Genomic DNA, 20,207 nt, shown 5'->3' on the forward strand with positions numbered 1-20,207 from the left:
TAAAATTTTTAGACCTTTCAACAAAATCGTTCTTTCCGTGTTTAGATTGACATAGTGTGACTAGACGAGCATAATTATAATTATGATCGTAATTGTAATTATAATAATTATTATATATATTATAATAAATATTATATTTATTGTAATTACTATCATTGCAACTATTTAATCCATATATATTAGAAACAAAGCCCTAAGAAGTCGATAATGACGCAATACATATCGCTTTTTCGGCAAAGGACACTTTGACTACCTATATCTCTGAAATTAGCCATAGGATCGAGTTGTGCCCATTGAGACATTTGTTCAGAATGACAAGAACTACATATCAAAAATTCAGCCAATTCGACCGAAAGCACTTTTCCATAAGTTTTGTACGTGGTCCTTTGTTCAGTGTTTTTTTTTTAGCCGAATTCAATATAATTAAAAAAAATGATAGAGAAAAGATAGACATTACTAAAATGGACAAGAAATTATTATAAAAATTACTACTGTTCGTAATTTATTTCTAAAGGTTTCGTCGATTTAATCAATACGAATTGAATGACTCGATTACACTCACGGTTCACATCCAGTTCGACCTCGGAGGTCAGGGGCGTCATAAGCTGAGTATTGTTCGCCTTGCAAATTAGCTTCGTGCTCAGGAAGTCCCTGGTGACCCTCGGGATATCCAGCCGATTTATCGTTATATCGTCGTGCTCCCGCGTATACGTATCGTCCAGGACTCTGCCGTCGAAATACCACGTGACCTTCGGCGGAGGTAAACCCCCGATCACCTCGCACAACAGGGACGTCTCGCTTCCCTCGTTAAACAGTATTTTAGCCGGGCTCCTGCTAGCGCCGGCATATATCACCGGTTTTTTCGGCGGCACTGTCAGCAAATTGAATTCCGATCATATAGGAATTTATTTCCGTGACATCGGCACGCGCGCGCCACGTGTCCGTTATATCGAGTTATATATGCGCGATTTCCTTTGTTATCATTTTCTAGTAAGATCAATTTCATTCGTCATAAATCTATGCCGACACGTGGTCGCCATGTAATAATAATACCACCGATGTAATAATAACAATAACTGAAATTGTTTTAATGACTCGCGCTCGATACATAGAGAGAAATCGAAATCTATAAATACGTTAAAATATCTGAAAGTACGTAGCCAGGCAATGCTATCAAATTTCCGTATCGCGAAATGGTGCCCGGCAACGAATAGAGGCCGCGAAATGAGAATTAAGACATAAACGGCCGGAGTCTTCTATTTTTTTCTGCTAGAACACGCCGGTGACCTCAGATTAACACCTGTTGAGCCCCGGTACTATGACGTTGAATTAATTGATTGAAATTCGTATTGCTGGAAACTGAATCTCTCGACCTTACATTAACTAAACGTATGAAATCACAATGACCCCGGTTGTTTGTTTCTGCTGGAACTGATCCAACCACATCTCTCCGAGACTTCGAATAACCTCGTCTCACAGCTTTATTTCCACATGATTGTCCAATACCCGTTTCCGCGCGCGGAAGGTTGAGGTTGAGCGAATCAAACTATCTCTTTCGATTTACTACTGTTTTCCGCGGTTACGCACCGCGCGCGTAAATCTCCACCAGCGGATATAATACAAAACGTATAAATCACGAATGAATGGAGATAGCACAGCCCATGTGCGCCGCCTGATTAAAATCCCATAAAGCACACTCTGTCCGCCAACGTCGCTCTATAAGCCACAATTTTCCGTTGTAAAATGCCACACACCGCCGTAATAACAGATAATTGGAATAATAATGAAAAATTAATCCTAAGAGAGCTGCCGAGATCGGATGAGATCAAGTCCGGATTACTTGTAGTTTTGCTTTTTTTAAAATTATTAATCGTGCTCTGTCAGCTTGTATAAATTACATTTCATATCGAAATTTTTTTAGAAGAATAACGAATGTGTCTTATATTATTATTTGTGCACAGCATTCATTGTATTATACAATCAATGTTTCAGTTAATTATAGTAATTAGTTTCAAAAAATTTTTGTATTCCTGTTTATTTCAATTTTTTTAATTATTTTTAATATAATCTCAAATTATATAGTGAATATGTATTTAGAGAATTTTCTCTTTTCATAAAATTGTTATTCCATATCTGATAAATTTTGTTAATTCCTTTTAATCTTCATATATGTCTGTCTATGAAAAACGGAAAAATTCTAATAATTTTTATAAATAACATATCACATTTCTTCTTAATTACTCCACAAATAAAATGCTCCGTGAGTCTATTTCATACAGATTTAATAAAATCTAAAAATGCTTCGCACAAACTTTAAGATGTCAAATTGTCATAATTAAATCTGACAGAAACGCTCTTGGATTAATAATTGTAAAGGTAATTATCAATTTACCGTTAGCGTTATATATAGGGAAAATAGAGATTCCCAGTTTTCGTTGAAGCTCACCTATGACCGTAAGATTAATCTTCTGATTCTTCGTGGGACTATTCTTAAAATCCACTCTGCATCTGTATACACCGCCGTCTGTGAACTCCAAAGGATCTATCTCCAGCTCGGCGGGCTTTACGTCCGTCTTCATAACCGCCCTTTCACCGAACACGTACGGATCCGACCAAAGCCTCGCCTGAGCTATCTGCCTCCCCCGAGCGTCCATGCTGTATATCGGTTCGCCGTCCTTTTCATCTTTGTACCAAAATACCATGATGACCGTCTCGTCTTTAATCGGCGGATCGATGTCGCAAGGTATCTGAGCTTTGAAACCGGCCACTGCGCTTACGTCTGATATGGGCACTGAAAATTACAAGGAAGCGACAGAGTTAGCCTTGCGAAAAGGCTATATGGTTCTTTACATTATATATATAAATATATATATATATATATATATATATATAATATATCTTTAATTATATATATAATTTTTTAAAGATATATCTTATTTTAGATTTTAAAATATGTATGTACATATATCTTAAGATCTTCATGTCATTCTTCATATCTTAAGATCTACTCTTATATATTTTAACAATTTCCTGCAAGTCTTCGTAATTTTGCATAATAAGTTCGATTAATTAATATTCATTAAATATGAAACTAATTTTATTAATTCCTCTTTTCGATTTTGCGATCAATCGAAGGAGTATTAACGCGTCTTTAATATGTGGACCATTCTCACCACACCATATAGTTATGCAGCGCTCGCAACGCACTGCCGACATCGCACGTACGACAATTCCCCGAGCGAGGAGAACACGCGCATTCTCGGGTAAGTTGCCTCGTTGCGTTTCTGCGGCTACGCTAACAGGTCCCGCATTCGGTAACAACGCGGCCCGCGTATCGTACGTTTTCTCACTGAGACCGCAAATTTGGAGTTTTAGTCAGTCACCGTCGGCGCCGATCGAATTACTGCAAATTGGTCGAATGCACCCCGGGCCGAGCGAACCTCCGAGCGAAACTAGTTACCAGAGACAGAGAGAGAGAGAGAGAGAGAGAGTATGCACGCGCGCGTGTGGTCGTGCATAGAAACAAAACGCGCGCGGGGCCGCACGATCGGGTGAACCCAATTAATCGGTCTACTTGCCGATTTATAACGGCGCACGCCGACTGTCGGCCGCGCGCGATTTTATTGGCTTTCATAGCCGTCCCATCCATCGTCCTCTGGCGTCTAACGCCCAATCAGCCCGATCGACGGCGGTCTCATTATCTTTTCTCTCCCGTTGACCTTAGACGTAACGAGCACCGTGTGAGTTACCTTCGAAACAGACGTCGTCGTCGCCGCCACCGCTACCGGCCGCCGGAGATTAATTGAGCGCGAACGCGGCTGACGTGTATCGGCTTTTTCCACTGCGCGCGACTCGGCGCCGGACGGCGGCGACGAGAAGAAAAACGCAGCTTGGCTTGGGTTAGCTGGCGCATAATCCATTGCTCTTTTTTTTTTTATAGGATGTTGAATCCCATGTGATGATTACGGAGAAGACTGTTTTAGAAAAAGATTCCGTTTCACATGATTACTTGATCCGATAATTACTTAATTCGATTATACGTTAAACGTACCTAATAAGCGTCAAAGGACTATTAATAATTGAAAGGATTACTTATTTTTTAACGTTCGTGATTTTTGTCAAACTCGCAGATATTCGCTGATATTATTTCAACAAAAATGAAGTTACTCTTTGATGAGACCCTTAAATAAGATTCCTATAATTTTAATAAAGCGAGAAAAAGAAAGAGAGAGAGAGAAAAAGCAACCATTGATTCTCTCGCGTAACGACGACACGGATCTCGCGCGCATCCAAATTCCGCGTTGACGTGAGCTCTGAGATTCATCACGGACGATGGCGGTGTTAATGATACGATGTAATTAATGCCAGGTGATGAATAGCTGTACGCACGAAGTAACTCGTTAACAAACGGCAACGAGCACGTGGCTTCGCTTTCGCACCTTTGCGCTCCACTGACGTGGCGCTCTGAATATTCACACGTTGACGCGTTTGCATGTCCGTGCATCGCTGAAGTTATGCCCACCGGGTGAAAATTGCGCGGAGATAGCGACTGCGTTATCGGGAATAGAGACGCGTCCGCGCACATAAACATTTACGAAGAGCAAACCAAGGTATACCTATAACGTCCAATATAACGTCGCGCGAAATGTTGCAGCGATTCCCGACCCGCGAGCCCGGGTGGATTTTGTAAAAATGATCAAAAGCGAGGTGACACGGAGATGATTCAATATTTAGAAACCGCGTCGAGTCCGCGACGACGTACGTTAACGGCCAGACGTTGCGAAAATAATCACGGTTGCACGAACGCGCCGATTAAGCCGTTACGAAACGGGGCGGGCGAGGTGGGCGCCGTTAATGCCGCAATTAAAATGTTAATAGCACCGGCGAGTCCTATTACCTCGTTAAATCCTCTCATGAAACCTCGCAAATTGATGACTTAGACAATGAACCATCGACAGACTCGGCGGTATAACGCAGACGCTTGCGTATTCCGTGTGCGTGCACGCGTGGCACGTACGTAGGTGCCTTGTCCGCGGCGGGCGCGCGTGGTGCGTGTGTGTGCGGTTGCGCTCTCTCTCTCTCTCTCTCTCTCTCTCTCTCTCTCTCTCTCTCTCTCTCTCTCTCTCGCGTGCGCGCGCGTGTATCGCGTTTACTTGAGAGAGCGTGGCGAATATCCGTTTCTCTCTCCGGTAACGCGGGACGCATACGTATATATCCGCCGACACGACGATCCCGGAGTAATTATTCAAAGCAAACACGAACGCCGTCGTGGATCGGTAATACGTCGCATTACCCGCGCCCGTGTATACACGGGGCCGCGCGCATACGGGATTTAAACACGCGCCGTATACGACGCGAAGAACGGACGCGAAGTAGCGTAATATTGATTGGTGGATGGATCGGGTTTATTGACATCGCTCCGGTTAACGCGAATATATAAATTTAGCGACTCTGATTCGTGTTTCCGTTGACATCCTCCCCACCTATCCCTCCCCCCCGGCTGTGTGTCCATTATTGCGCTTCGTTTTGGCACAGTTGTTAAATAAAAAACTCGAACTCGACTCGAACTCTATCGTGGCAATTTATATATTATTGTATATTTATATTGATTTCAACAACGGTTGAAGTGCAGCGAGATTCGCGATTCCAACGGGGCAGTAATATTTCGCCATTTTTCACGTACTATCTACTATATACCTGCACTAGCGTTCCCTTTCTCTTTATATCAGCTCGAATGCATCATGATACCGATATATTTCCGCCGACTATTTTCTAATACGCAAAAATTCAATTTGCGCCGCAGCGGTTCGCCGGCTTGAAAGTGCGAGCCTTGTAATTTGATCAAAGCACCGCTGTAAACATCGCGAATGCGCAAACGTGGATGCGACTTGTTTTCTATAGATTCAGGCATCGCTGGCGGACCGACGAGTTCCAGCCAAACATACGGAAGGTAGAAACCGGCACACATCCGGCAAGCAATAAAAGGAAGATAGGTGGATATAGCGATTGAAGGGCGAACTGACGCGCGAGTCGCGCGGAAATTGTATTTCGCATATTTTCATATATATATATATATATATATATATATATATAACACATACATATATGAAAATATGTGAAATATATATATGCATTTGTATATATCGCGCTGTATGTAGGGAGAACGGAATGGAATTTCCGGTGGACATACACTAATTCTTAAATACCTCGTCGTACCTGCAGATTCGCTACGGCCGTTAAAAAGTCGAGCGTCTTAAATACCGTCAAAGGGTTTAAATGCCGATAAGAACGATCAAGCTGAATCTATTAAATTTCGAAACCAACAATCGCGTCACTGCGTATTCTCTCAGAATCCATACAGAACGAATGGTCGGTACTTTCGCGCACAAGCACCGCGCGCCACGTCGCGTCGTGCAAATACCTACGAGGTGGCAACTTTCTTGCCAAGGTAAAGAATGCACTGGGAAAACTTTGACAAAATGCTCTTTACGTACTTTCCCAGTCGCCGCGAGAGGAGGTAAAGATGGAAACAGGACATTGAACGAATATTCCATTTCTCAATAGGGAATCCGTCGGTTACCTTTCCTTCGTTCCCGAGTGCGCCACCAACTTGACCCAGTTTCTGCATATAAACCGCACGTGAGCGCGCGCGCGCGCGGTATAGTTAAACATTAATAAACGCAGAGAAAGAAAGAGATCTTGAATTATTTACAGACAGTGAAATGCGAATCTTGAGTTTGATTACGTAATTAATACATCGATCATGAAAGACTAATTTGACGTCTATCTGACTTTTGCAATTTATCCATTTATAAATCCCTTAAAAATTTAATGTTTCGCGCAAGTCGCAAGAGTTCTAAGAAAGCCATATATGCGATCGCTTCTCGCTCGGAAATGCATATGATAACTTCTTATACTGTGTAGAATCTTTCCATTCACAACTTCATTAGGGAGGACGCGTGTATATCTGTGTAACGACGGAGGCCGCTCTAATGAACAATGATCAAACTCATTAACAAGCCATAAATTTCGCTTGTCCGTGGCGATTATTATCACCGGCCTATTTAACTTCGTAACGTCGGTAACTCGTCCGGAGCCGCGCGTGCAAACACCGGGGCGGTGTGCAAACGTGGTGCCGGCTCCTTTACCGCCGCATCCGGGAAAACGGCGGCGTCACACACCGCCCCCTGTCGTCTCCCCCTTTCTTCTCCCTCCCCCCCTCCGAAAACCGCCGACTGAACAAACACACGCCGGGTATGACGAAGAAGGCAAACCGAGGAACCGAGGGGGATGAGGGTGGCACACAGGGGGGGAGGGGGGGAGGGGCGGATGTACACAAGCGCACGCAGGGTGAACACGGGGTGGGTGAGCCCGCCGCCCGCCGCCGCCGCCACCGCCGCCGCCGGAGATACGCGGCTGGGAGAGAATTAGACGGAAGTAGATGAAGCGATAAAAAGGACGAGGCGAAAGTAGGGCGAGGTATAGGCACGACGTACGTCGGGCGCACGGATTCGATTCGTGGTAAATTATTTAACAGGTCCCGCGGATATGGCGGACGCGGAAACCAAGCGACGGTGGGGTTTGTGTACCCGCGTCGCCGCTATACACAGCTCTCCGCCGATGTTTATCGTGCGCTTGTCACAACAACGGGACGCGGTAACGGGAAAGGCCAACAAATGCGATAAGGCGCGAGTGTACGAGCGGTAACCGAATTCGCTGTATAATTGGCACGTTGTCGGACATCAAGATGACAAGTAAACGCCGCGTCGGGCGGCAAAGTGATCGAATCGATCGAATTTCAGCAGAGGGAGAGAGAAAGAGAGAGAGAGAGAGAGAGAGAGAGAGAGAGAGAAAGGAAGGGAGGGACAGATCCATTTTGCCGTTGCATTTCAATGGGTCTCCGACCCATGTTTGCCCGGGATCGAAAAATTCTTTGAACTGGGGCACGCGTTGCGTAATTCGCCGCTATCAGAATTCCTGGCATTTTGTGACTGCGCATAACACTTCAATAAAGTCCCGGCTACGAGCCCGCGCCACGTTTGTCGACCAATAAAATCAGATTGCGCCGCGCGCGACGAACGCAAAATCCGAACGCAGGCAGCTCCGGAATGTTGTACTTTGATTATACTGCTCCTTTTCGTAACTCTCACGAACACGGCGTTCTCGAAAATTAAAAGGGAAATTGGAGATTTGTATCCCGTGTTTATTTTAATTTTTTTTGTTTGTTTGTCGAGCCAGACTCTCCTCGCGAGTCGCGACGCGACGAGAATAATTCTTGTATTATGATTTCGGAGCTATTAATGTCACAAGGCCGTAGAGATAAGATATATTTTTCAGGGAGAAATACGACACATAACGCATTCCGTTTCTCTTATCCACGGTCCCGGCCTCGGCCCGTTTGAAGTATTAAACTCGTTACGCTGTGACAACGCGATATTGAATTTTATGGCGAATCAAGTGCGCAAGTTTTTTTTTCTCCTTCCCTCGCTCCAGACCCGGGCCATATGCGGATGCACTGCAACGGGCGCGCATCACGTCTCCAACTTTAGTCCGAAAGACATATATGTCGTTTTACGCCCTAATATACGACTGGCGATGCTTCGCATTGTGAGCACCGCAATTCTTTCGCTGAAGTAACCGGAAACATCGCGTTATAGAGATTCATGCTGCTTTCTAGCTGGAATACGGCGCGTTTTATGGCTCTCTGAAGGATATGTTCACCTAGGCAAAAGTATAAGAAGGAGTTCCTTAATCTCGTCGTAACGTCGCACGTTCTGCTCGCCCCGTGAATCGATGAAATGCTCGCGCAACATATTGTTTCGCGACACTCGTAAATAATCGAATCTATTGATGACTAATTAAATATTGGACGCCCGTCGCGTAATCGAATCGAAATCTCGCGACGCGCAAGTCAACAAGTTCTACCAAGACGATTTACTTCGCTGTAAATAAAATATCAAAGAGGCAGCTGTAAACAGCCATTTCCGTGAGTTAAATAACATTTTGTTATTTTCAACTTTCATTTTTAATTTCTCGTGAAAATGTATTATTTTAATACAAATTGTGTGATTAAAAAACCAATCACATCTAAACCACACTTCAACCCATTTCTGTGGTTGAATTGCTTAGTTTTAAAGCGAACAACATTTGTATTAACGTATGCAGTTAAATATAAACTAAGTTTCAGAATTTGATACATTTCTTTTTTGAGTTAAATTATTTAACTCCATTGTTGTAGCTAAATTAACGACATGTTCGAATAGAAACAGTGATAACCTATAAAAATGATTAAAAATAACTCAAATTGGACACAGTTTGACACAAATTTAAGTGTTTACTTTTAGCTCGATTGAAAGGTATTGCAAAAAGTCTCTTGCCGAATTTCTATTATGGAAATTAGAAGATTAATTCCGTAATGAAATTCTTTTTCTGGAATTGGCACACAACTCGAAGTTTGAAATAGCGTCGCCTCCTACCACGTTCCCAACTGGCACTAAAAGGAAAATGTTGTAAGGACGCGCACGCACGTCGGAGCACCTAACATGACAGCTGAACGACACGCGTATCCAGAGGCTCTCTCTCGTAGAGTATAGCATCCCGAATGTGATGTTCCCAAGTTCATCTACGGCCGAAGTAGCGGGGCTTTTACAACGGCGTGTAAAACGAAGGAGACAGACATCGGTCGGACATAGAGAGAGATAGGTATTTACTGGATTATTGGGCGCGCGTCTAAAGAGAGCGGAACGCGATAATCGGCAGAATCAAATAAAGGAAGGGGGGAGCAAATAAAGACGGATTTTTTTCTCTCTCACCTACAAGCTAATTTCAAGTTTACAAGATATGATTTTTCACTAAAAGAGTACTTTCCATTTTCAAATATACAAAAAACTTAATTAGAGTTTCCATAAGTCATATGTATACGGGCTAGATTTTCATAAAAACTGAAATTTACATTTGTCACTATTTGCCCCACCCTATGAATAAATAGTGACACCATATGGGACAATTACAAAATACATAATTCTTAACTCTTAATCTTTCTTTTGACATTTTGATTAAATAAGGTAATTTCTATACTCTGCATATGTAAATTTTTATTAATTGATAAATAATAGTAGTAACATTATTTGCCAGTATTTCTTATTGAAAATCACATTTATTCTAGATGCCTTGTAACTAATCTCACACTATCCCAAATAAATTAGAAAAACCATATTCAAATATTAAAAAAGCATTTTGACTTGTCATTATTTACCCAACTAAAAATTGTCATTATTTGCCTCAGGAGCTATTTTTTCCTTTAAAACTTTACTGAAATAAAATTAATATACAGGCATTGGAATTATACCAAAATAGAGGAAAAAAGTACCGAAGAAAATGACATAGAATAGGTTAGATTTTATTCAACGATTCAGCCGTTAAGAAAATATAACTTCAAATATCAAAAGAAGATTTAGATTTTACCTTACTTTACGAATTTTTAAACTTCTCCGCTATAAGCTATATTTTGACTTTTGATTTCTACGGCTTTTTCAGAAGATGCTTGAGAACTGTTTTTCTATTAACGAGTAGTGATAAAATAGACACGGGAAAGAGGAGAAATTTAAAGTGACACTATTTGCCCCTCCCTTCTCTTACACAAAAAAAATTATATTTAGAGATATTTAGCGATAAATCGCACGACATATAGAGTTACGGCTCGCGCCTCTTGCTTTGCGAGGAGGCAAGATGCGAATACATTTAGGGGACGTTTTTTTTTTCTTTCTTTTGCATATCAAATTACTGCGCAACACCGGCGCATAATTCGACACGTGCGTATGCAATCGTAACGTGACGCCTCCACCGCGGAGGCAATTACGTTTCGCTCGCTCGCTCGCCGAAAATTCGGCACGCCGGCGTAATCCCCGAAATTACGTGCCGGGAAATAGTGGCGCGACGTCGCCTTCGTTAGAAATAATCCGCCGCCGCGCCGTGTGTCGGAGGCGCGGCGCAGAGAGAAAGCCCTGGGCACGGATCTAACGGACCCGAATTGTCAATTCCAGCCATTTCGCCGCCCCTCTATACGTTCGACATTATACACGGCATTGTATACACCGAGACTATGTTTGCCCAATGTGATGGCTACTGGCCGACGGAGTTGTCGGACAGAGCGAGGTGTTTTACACCCAGGTCGGTCGCACCTCGCCTCTCCATTTGCCTTATCGAAAATTACGTTCCATTCAAGAACGTATATATTCCGTCGCACTTTCATTCGAGAAAGAGCATTTTTTTTTTAATTTTTCGCCGGTAAATTCGCTGCGCGTAACAAGTCCAAGTGTAAACGGTAGCGCTTCGTATAAAAACTATAAAATATTAAATACGAATGCAAATATTAAATGCACAAAATATACTTGTATATGGGTTCGCAACATTAATAATATATGAAAATTGTACCGTTTTTCAGTAATAATAACGACGAGCGATACACGAATAACCGGTGCGCGCGTCCGCGCATACGCGTATCTTTACTCCTAACGACGTGCGTAAGCGCAGCGGTGTGCACGCATGTATAATGGTGGGAACGAAAAGAAAAACGAATGATATATATTGCGGGACAGCTGCAGAAGAAACGGCAACGCAAAAAAAAAATTAAAAGGACGGGATACATGTGGAGACGCAAGGTACAAGCGAAGACCGAAGAGGTGAAGAGAGCGACGCGAGAAGAAAAGAAAAAGAGAGAGAGAGAGAGAGAGAGAGAGAGAGAGAGAGAGAGAGAGAGAGGCGAGAAAGAGTGGATTGTTACGCGAGATAGCGAATATATGAGGAGTGGCAAAAGAGCGAGGAAAGGGGAGCAAAGGGAGGTGAGGGGGGAATAACTCCCCGGAGCAGGTGCGAAGGAACCGGTCGCGTCTCCGCGCGCGCCGCGCCGTATTTACTCGCCTATCAGATAGGCAGTAACCTTTCCCACCTACCAAGGCATTTCAGGTTTCATCGAGCGCGCGTATATGCATACAGGTATTTCCTCGCGCGAGGCAAGGCGAGGCAATGCAGAAAAGAAATCCCCGCTGAGCGTCAAGGCGCGTATCGCCAGGCGGATAAAGTGTCACCGCGGCGAGGGAGTTGCCCGCTAACCGCGACGGCGGTTTATAGAAAAATCGCGCGCGTGAGAAGAAAAATGAATATTTCTCTCTCTTTCTCTCGTCTCTCACGCCCCATTTCGCTTTTCGGGATACTAATCACCGGGTTTTGACGACGTCGGTTAATTTTAATCGCAGTTTAACCGTCCCTCTCGGTAATTAAACGGGGATTAAAGTTAATTGATGCTGATGAAGCCGCGGCCGCGGTGAAGCGGGATACGGTAATGTAGTATCTCTGGAGGTATAACTCTCACCTGCGTGATCGTCTTATTTCGAAATTAGCCTATTTCAACGGGGAAGATCCTGCACGGATATAGCACGAGACTCGCGAGGTCGTCGCCGAGGTCAAAGGGTGTAAGCCTTTCAAGGCAAGAGAGATCCGCAGACGTCATTTCGTTGCATAATGAAGAGGGGAATCTAGATAGAAGCGAAGGACGAGAACGCTCTCCCGCCGGCGTGGAACAAAGGAGCTGCCTGTCGCGCCGAAGGAACGCGCGACGGTGGCCGGGCGGTATCGTACGATTGTTTCGAGGATCTTTAGGGCGATTCGGGCCCCGAGCGCGAAAGGAGCGTCGTGCTACTTTCGTGCACCTCGATCGATGCCGGGGAAAACGGTGTCTCCCTTCCGTACGGAAACCGCGCTGGTGGCTAAGAAGCGTATAAAGATCCGGGCATTAGAGGGTGGCAGGGACTGCGCTGGCTGCGCTGTCCGGCCGAATGAATCCCAGATCCGCGGGATAAAACGAGAAAAGCGAGGCTCTGCCTCCTCCCTTTGCCCCCCTGCTTCTCCCCGACGGGGGTTCCTCGTCGTGTCTCTCGCGCGGTCGCGCGTTCGCGAAATCGCGCCGTCACCTTTCCTTTTTCTTCCTTCCGTTTCCTTCCTTTACTCTTTATTTTTCGTGTTCCCTTTCTCTAACGCGGTGTATCCCTTCCTCCTCTTTTCCCTCTGGGACTTCGACGTTACTCCGGCGGGATTTCCTCCTGGGCAACGTTTTCAAGACAATCGGAGAACCGCGGATAATCGCGCGAGCCAATCAGTCCCGCATTGAGTTCCGAGACTCTGCCCCTCTGTGTCGAGACTCTCCCGAAGGAGACGCGGGAAGGAGCAGAAGGGAACATATGAAAGGGAGAAGCGTGATAGACGGCGGGGGGGGAGGAGGGGGGAAACAAAGTGAAGAAGCTCCGACGGGATCCTTTTGGCGACGGTCCCGAAAGCAGCTTTTCCGAGCCACTCCTGGCGTTTTCGCGAAAGAAGAGCGGATTACGGGGAAAGAGGCTGCGGCGGCGATGAAGAATGGGATACGGGGATTAATAAGAAGACAATCGCGATCGCGTGGTACCGTAAATAAAAACGACGGACGGAGAAAGGTCTCGCCGCGATTTTTCGGCCGCAATTTCGCACAACGGGCGACCGAGGGTTAAAAGAAGGAGGCCGGCCGCATTAAGCCCCGGCCTCGCGGAGAGATTTATCGAGGCCGCGGCGCGCGCGACTCGAGTCGTGTTACGCTTCCTTCATGGCATATTTTTCATCGTAATCATGCGATCCGCGCGCGATCTACATACGGCGATACCCCGCTCGTGAGAAACCCATTAGCCGCGGCCGCGCGACACGCCTTCGGCGCCTCGATCCATGCACGGGCTGAGAAAACTCGCGCGATTTGTAATCTACGGACTGTATACGCGATTCAAATGAAATTACTCTATATGTCCGACGGTGACTACCGGCGGCGCGGCGGAGAGTCGTACCTCCTCCTTCGTGGAGCACGCCCTGATTGCCTATTAGTCCTCGCCCGGTGGTTTTATTCAAATGCCGTGTATATAGCTGACGGTAAACTACAAATATGGGCGAGCGTGCGTCCCGTCCGGGGCTAATCAACAATTATCTGCTATCGAGACTGCCACGCGGAGAAACGTCGATTCATAGCCTTACTTAATTTAGGGAAATCACCACCGCGAAGACGCGTTTCAACGCGCCTCCCTCCTTCGGCGATTCGGAAGAGAAGATAATCCGTCAAGTGTATAGGGTCCGCGTCCTTATAGACGCGAATCTAACTCTGTGTCCCCTCCTTTCCCGCGCTTTTACTCGAGAAGAAAAAAAGATTCCTCTTCGGGAAGCGAGACTTTATCGCTCGAGCGGCCGCGCGCGTTGGAATTCCAGGAGCTCCCAAATAACTCCGGGCGAGAGATTATGATCAAAGAGGTTCTCCACCTCCCCTCCTCGCGCGCGCGCGAGATCGTTTAAAGAACTTTCGGGTTCGCGAGAAAGTGGGGGGAAAGGGATAAGAAAGAGGGAGAGCAAGAGAGAGAGAGAGAGGGAGGAGTTTTACGGGAATTACGACTTGGCGCGCTTTGTAAGTAAGTAACAGCTCTTCGGTCGACGGAGGGGGTGGAGTCGCGGAAATGTAATTTGCCGCGAACGTTCGCGTAAGGACGTACGGGGCTCTCCGCGTTGCAGCTGTGCTCCCGACGAATTCGCGCGTACCTATACGATATCGCCTTACGAGGCGAGGCGAGGCGAGGCGAGGTGAGAAGAGCCGCGAAACGCGCGGCAAATGCAAAGCAATAATGACATCACGTGCACGAGGCAGGTTCATAGGTCGGGCGTTTCTTGCGTTCTGTCTTTCGCCGCTATTGCCTCGCTTTTTTTTGTCGGGAATACGCCGCGCCGGGACCGCGCCACGCCCCGTATCGCGCATGTTTCCCTGCATCGTTTCCTGTCCTCCGCGAATCTCTCCGCGCGCGTGTGTGGTACACACACATACACGTCTTTTTTTGTTAAAGGATTCTCCCTTATTAATTTTCCGCGTACATATGGTATTACACGTATATGTATCCGCGGCAAGAGGGAGAAAGGGAGATCGTACTCGCGGCGGGTATACGCGATTTAACCTTTGATAAACCGCCACCATAAGCGTATTTTTACACATGCGTTATACGTACGGACGTTCTATTTATTGCATCCTTATATACACTCCTGCAGATCCACGTCGAGTACGGACCGAGAAATAATGATTGCACCACCGAAGGGAAGAAACTTGAAGCCCTCCGTGGGATGTAGGCGCCACATGATAAAAGCACAATACTATAGACTAGACGTTTACAAGGATCGATTCGTTTAATCGAAAAGCTCCCAGTTATTTGGCGGACGGCCAAATAGAAAAGCCATGAAACGTACGTAAACCCGGGACACGCTTCCCGCGGGAGGGGTGGAGGCCGGGCCGGGCGAGTCTTTAATAATTCATCAAGATCCCTATGTAAAATTAGCGCGCTGTTAGTATTGAATAAATTTCGTCGGTCGTGCTGCGGCATTGTAACGTCGCCATCGTTCTCCGCATTATTCTAATTAGCTATAGAATGCATACTCGCGGTACGTGCATAACGTAGCATAAATAATTGAAAACGCGGACGGTCGAGGCGTTTTATGCAGATGTACGGCGCGGCGCGGCGTCCCGCCCGGACGATTATTTTCGACGATTAAAAACGTTAGCCGCGGCAGATCGAGCGTCGCGTGTAATATTTAATATCAATAATGTCGAAAATAACCGTCGCTCGCGTTTCCGGACCGCGAAGGAGGTACTGCAGTACTCTCTCGAGTGCGCGGGGGAGACGGAGAGGGGAGGTTATTTCCGCAAATAAATAAAACGATTGTTATTCGGCCGCCTCCCTTCGGGACGCCTCACTCGCTCGCTCGTTATCGAATCCCCCCCGCAACGGAGCAACGAGGGGCGCTTGCATTACGCGCGACAGATCGCTTATTGCGCATGCAAATCTCCGCGCGCTCCGTTCACCGTGAGCATATTATAGACAGGCAAATAAATACGGCGTATGATCCGCTGGATAATCAATCAAGCCGAAGCGGAAACACAACGCGCGATGAGAGGGCAGCCCCCAGTCGAGCCTGCAGTGCGCGGTATCCGTGTCCCTCACGTTTTGCAAAACGCGCGCGGACGTAACCAAGTATATCGACTTGGCGAAATTCCCGGAGGAGGCACCGATGATCGACGCATCCAAAAATTCGAAAGTCGCGCTCGTGACAACGTCAGGAAAACAAACTCGTCGGCTTGTTTTGATTTTGTTTAAAATATTTTTAAAAAGATACGCGTTAATGTAACATTATATACGTATAATTTTTCTATGAATATTATAAAAATTTATTTTAAATAAAACCATGTAATCTTAATCCATTTATTCCGAAATTATTTAGTAGTTACAAAAATTTGTAAATGTTATATGAAAAATAGGCGATAAATAAAAACATTTTGATATTTTGAAAACGAGGAACTTTTTACATAGTAAACGATTATAGTATAGTGGAAATGAAAAGGTTAACAATCTGTCACATTGTCACTATTACTGAAGAAAGTGTAAAGCGAAATTGTATATTTCAGGCTCATATTTGGAAATAAAATAGAAACTAGAGGAAATGGAAATCAATAAAACGTAAAAATAAGAGATGTAATATAATTGTATTTAATTTGATAATATTAACGGGATGTTTTGCTTGAAAAAAAAGTGAATAACGATAACTTTAGATTACAATCTTAATTTAAATATTAGACATTATGAACTTACATACATTTGATTAGAAATGTCACGTGTTTTCCGATTAAAAGTAATATAATATATTATTAAATTTTGCATTCGCGGCTAAAGCAGATTAACAATTAGTAAAGTCGAAACGTCCTGCTTTAATATTATCAAATTAAATTATACGATTACATTATAACATCTCTTGTTTGCTCCAAGCAAATTGCTCGTTAAGAAAATATATCAGGTGGACCAGAAAGTCTTTTCGTATTTAAATTCATTAAATACAAAAAGACTTTGTGATTAACCTAATATTTAGCGTATAAATTATAAAATGTAATTATAAAAAAGAAGGTATGCGCATTACGAATTGAAAGAGCTAGCGAAAAAAAGAGATCATTCGTAAAAACTAGACCCTTTGCATTTTTTATTTATTATTTTATTTCATTTTTTACTGAATAGTCTTATCGTCAGAGGAAAGAGCCGCGGCGGAGTAGCGCATTAGTCACAACTCGCTGGAGCTCGCGGAAAATTTTCGCCGGAAGGTTCTCCGTTCGCGTACTAACAGAAAGTTTGACCGGTCAGCCAGCCAGCCAGCCAACCAGCTAGCCAGTCAGCCAGCCGGCCGGCCGGCTACGGGGTCGTTCGTTAGCCAGGACTTTGAAATACCGCGGTTTCCTGTTTTTCTCGTACTACACATATCGCCTAGCCGCGCCGACTTATTTCGCGCCGGCGTGCCCGACCGAACGTTGTACACCGCACCATTGTGGAAATAGTTCCCGCGATGTTTCTCGTGCTCTTCCCGCTTCCCATTTTTATTCTTTCTCCTTTTTTTTCTCCCTTGCACTCTTTTCCTCCTTTTTCTTCTATTCACTTTTCCCTCCCTCCCCCTCCGTTTTCGCCTCTCGCTTTTCAAGGCCGGATATCCTTCTCTTACGACCGAGTCATCCCCCCCGTTGCAGCCACGGAGCCTCGGAGCTCTCTCCCGCTCGCCTTCCACCGTCTCGCGTCGGCCGCCGCTGGCTTTTCCTTTCTTTTCCGGCGTTGCGGTCGAAGCAGCCGCGCCGCGGCGCCGCCATTTACGCGAACATCCTCGATAATAAATCCCGTCGAGTGATTTACGAAGTATCCCCCCCCCTTCTTCAGCCACCCCCGCGAGCGAGGGAGCGAGCGAGCTCCCGCGGACCGCCTTCCGGGCGGGTAACCCCCGTGCAGTTTGAAAATTAATAACGCTGACGGCGATAGGCGCTCTAACGCGGCTTTTATAGTCCCCCCCCCCTCCTCCTCCTGCACGATTGCGGAATTAAATATCGCGACAACGACACGACGTACTGTCAGCAGGCCATCGGTTATAATCGTCGATTATTTCTACACACAAAATGTCCCGCTGTGTAACTGCGCGAAAATTGCATATTTTCAGATCGCTAACATTGTTTTCCACGTAAAATGGTATCCGTTTCTTCGTGGAAATATATTATATTACTGCAGTGCTTTACAATATTAATAATTGGCCGCAACGCATATCAATTAATTATCCTTAATGACTTTGGGGTACAATAAAAAATGGTAACATAATAATTAGCTTTATTGAATATTTTCTGAAAAGAATTCAATATCGCGAATATAAATACATAAAATGTAAAAAGCGAAAAGGAGATATATATATATATATATATACATAAATCTTTTGAGAGAGCAGACGTTACTTATCAGACGGGAAATGCGACTAAAATTCAAAAAGCGGAGAGATATTCTGAAAGGACATTATTTATCAAGCGCGAAATGCAACTTTTTTCATATCAAATCGATGTTGCGCATACGCTGATTACACGTCGCGGAAGATAGAAAGGACACGATAAAAGGATTAATATTATGCATGCGCCTTTTGTTAAACGAAATGCAAGCGGTAATATGCGAGGCGGAAAATGACGTCGTCCTGGCCTTTACGGCGACCGGATGCGCGAGAAAATCGCGATATTCGAAGGAGGAGGACACGACATGATTCTGCATTACAAATAGAAACTGTTACGACATTGGTAGCGCAGGAGGAGACATAAGCGCAATGGCACGGAAACGCGAGGCTGCAACGTGAAGCTGCGAGACGCGGGCAAGGGGTGAGGGGGAGGGGGCGAAGTTTCGTTCCCGAGGCGAAATTCGTTGAACGCGAAAGAGCTTCGGATAGTCGAAAACTTTTATTAAAAATTGCCGACGCCTCTCGCGCACAGCTTCTACCCGCGCTTAATATCGACGTCAGGGATAATTTCACGTAGGCGCGTGTTATTTTTCGCAAATTTAGGCTGTCGCATATTTTCACTCCCTCCCCCCCCCCTCTTCCCTTCCAGGCCCAAATTTTAGCGCTTCTGTTCCCGTGACTGCGATAAACTGCAATAAATTATCTCTGCAGCGAAAATAATACCGCGTTATAATTCTGCATTAAAAAGTTGATAAAAAATTAAACATAAATAACATCGAAACATAAATAATTAGCACTGTAGAGAGATAATTAATCCTGTAAATTTCAGAATTTCAAATTAGCAGTCTCATTTTAGCTTTTACAGATATTATTCTAATCTATTAATATTCTATTTAAAGATGATATATAATTAATAGGATATATGCGATATTATTAGGATATATATATGTATATATATATATATAATTTATATAATATACGGTGCGAATATATACGGTGATAATATATGTAATTTACGGTGATTTTTTGTGAGGCGTCGACTCGTTAATATTCGAGTAATTTAACTATTGATGAATGAATCTCAAAGAGAGAATCTCATATTTTTAATTGAAGGAATATATAACTCGCTGATGTAGAATCGCTTGTGTTTCCAATCGTTTATAATTAAAGAACTATCTTCATACATTTCATTATATCCTTCTTTTTTTTTTCGAGAAAATTGACTCGAAATTGCACGGAGAATGTGAGCGAGATGAGGTTTATGTCGGGCTGCACGTCACGGGGCGCCTTTTATGCGCATGATGAATGACTCCCTCCGTAACGACGCGTCAATATCGAAATAAAACTGGCATTCTATTCCAGAGCTCGTTCCCTATTACGCATGATCGGGATAAAATGAACTTCTGTAACGCCCCGTATATATACGCCGTGCCTATATGCAAAATCGCGCACGGTAAAATCACCGGCAGTAAAATCGCGCTCTAAAGCGAAAAGGGGAGAGAAAAATTGCGAGTGGTGAGGCCAGGGGGGAGGGGAGGGGGAGAAAGGGTGAACAATACGTACCCGGCGTACCAAAAATACGCCTCCCCCGACCCCCGACCGACAACATCACGTTCCGACTGCAGTTGCATCGCGGCTTTCCGAATAGGACGAACGTGTGCGCCGCCGGCCCGGGTATAAGGCGCCGTCGTGCACCCGGATACATTATCCACGCGGAGCTTCCGGTTATCTCGAGTCACCGATCGTTACCGCGTGTATTTCGCGGTGGGACGTTGAAGCCCATTTTTTTCCCTCTCGTTTTCCTCTTTTTTTTGTCATCCTTTGTCTCTCTCTTTCTCTCTCTCTCTCTCTCTCTCTCTCTCTCTTTCTCT

General features: G+C 44.8%; 1 protein-coding gene across 1 annotated transcript in view; it reads right to left on the reverse strand.

The window, feature by feature from the left end:
- The window catches only part of LOC105456331 (hemicentin-2-like), a 36,213-nt gene that overhangs the window by 9,093 nt on the left and 6,913 nt on the right, over positions 1-20,207 (reverse strand). The window contains exons 2-3 of the mRNA XM_011700284.1: positions 2,447-2,791; positions 563-871 (exon numbers count right to left, since the gene is read on the reverse strand). Of these exons, the coding sequence (XP_011698586.1) occupies positions 563-871; positions 2,447-2,791 (654 nt within the window). The remainder of the gene's footprint in view (positions 1-562; positions 872-2,446; positions 2,792-20,207) is intronic.

This window comes from Wasmannia auropunctata, unplaced genomic scaffold (assembly GCF_000956235.1).
Source record: "Wasmannia auropunctata unplaced genomic scaffold, wasmannia.A_1.0 LD335709.1, whole genome shotgun sequence".
NCBI lineage: Eukaryota > Metazoa > Arthropoda > Insecta > Hymenoptera > Formicidae > Wasmannia > Wasmannia auropunctata.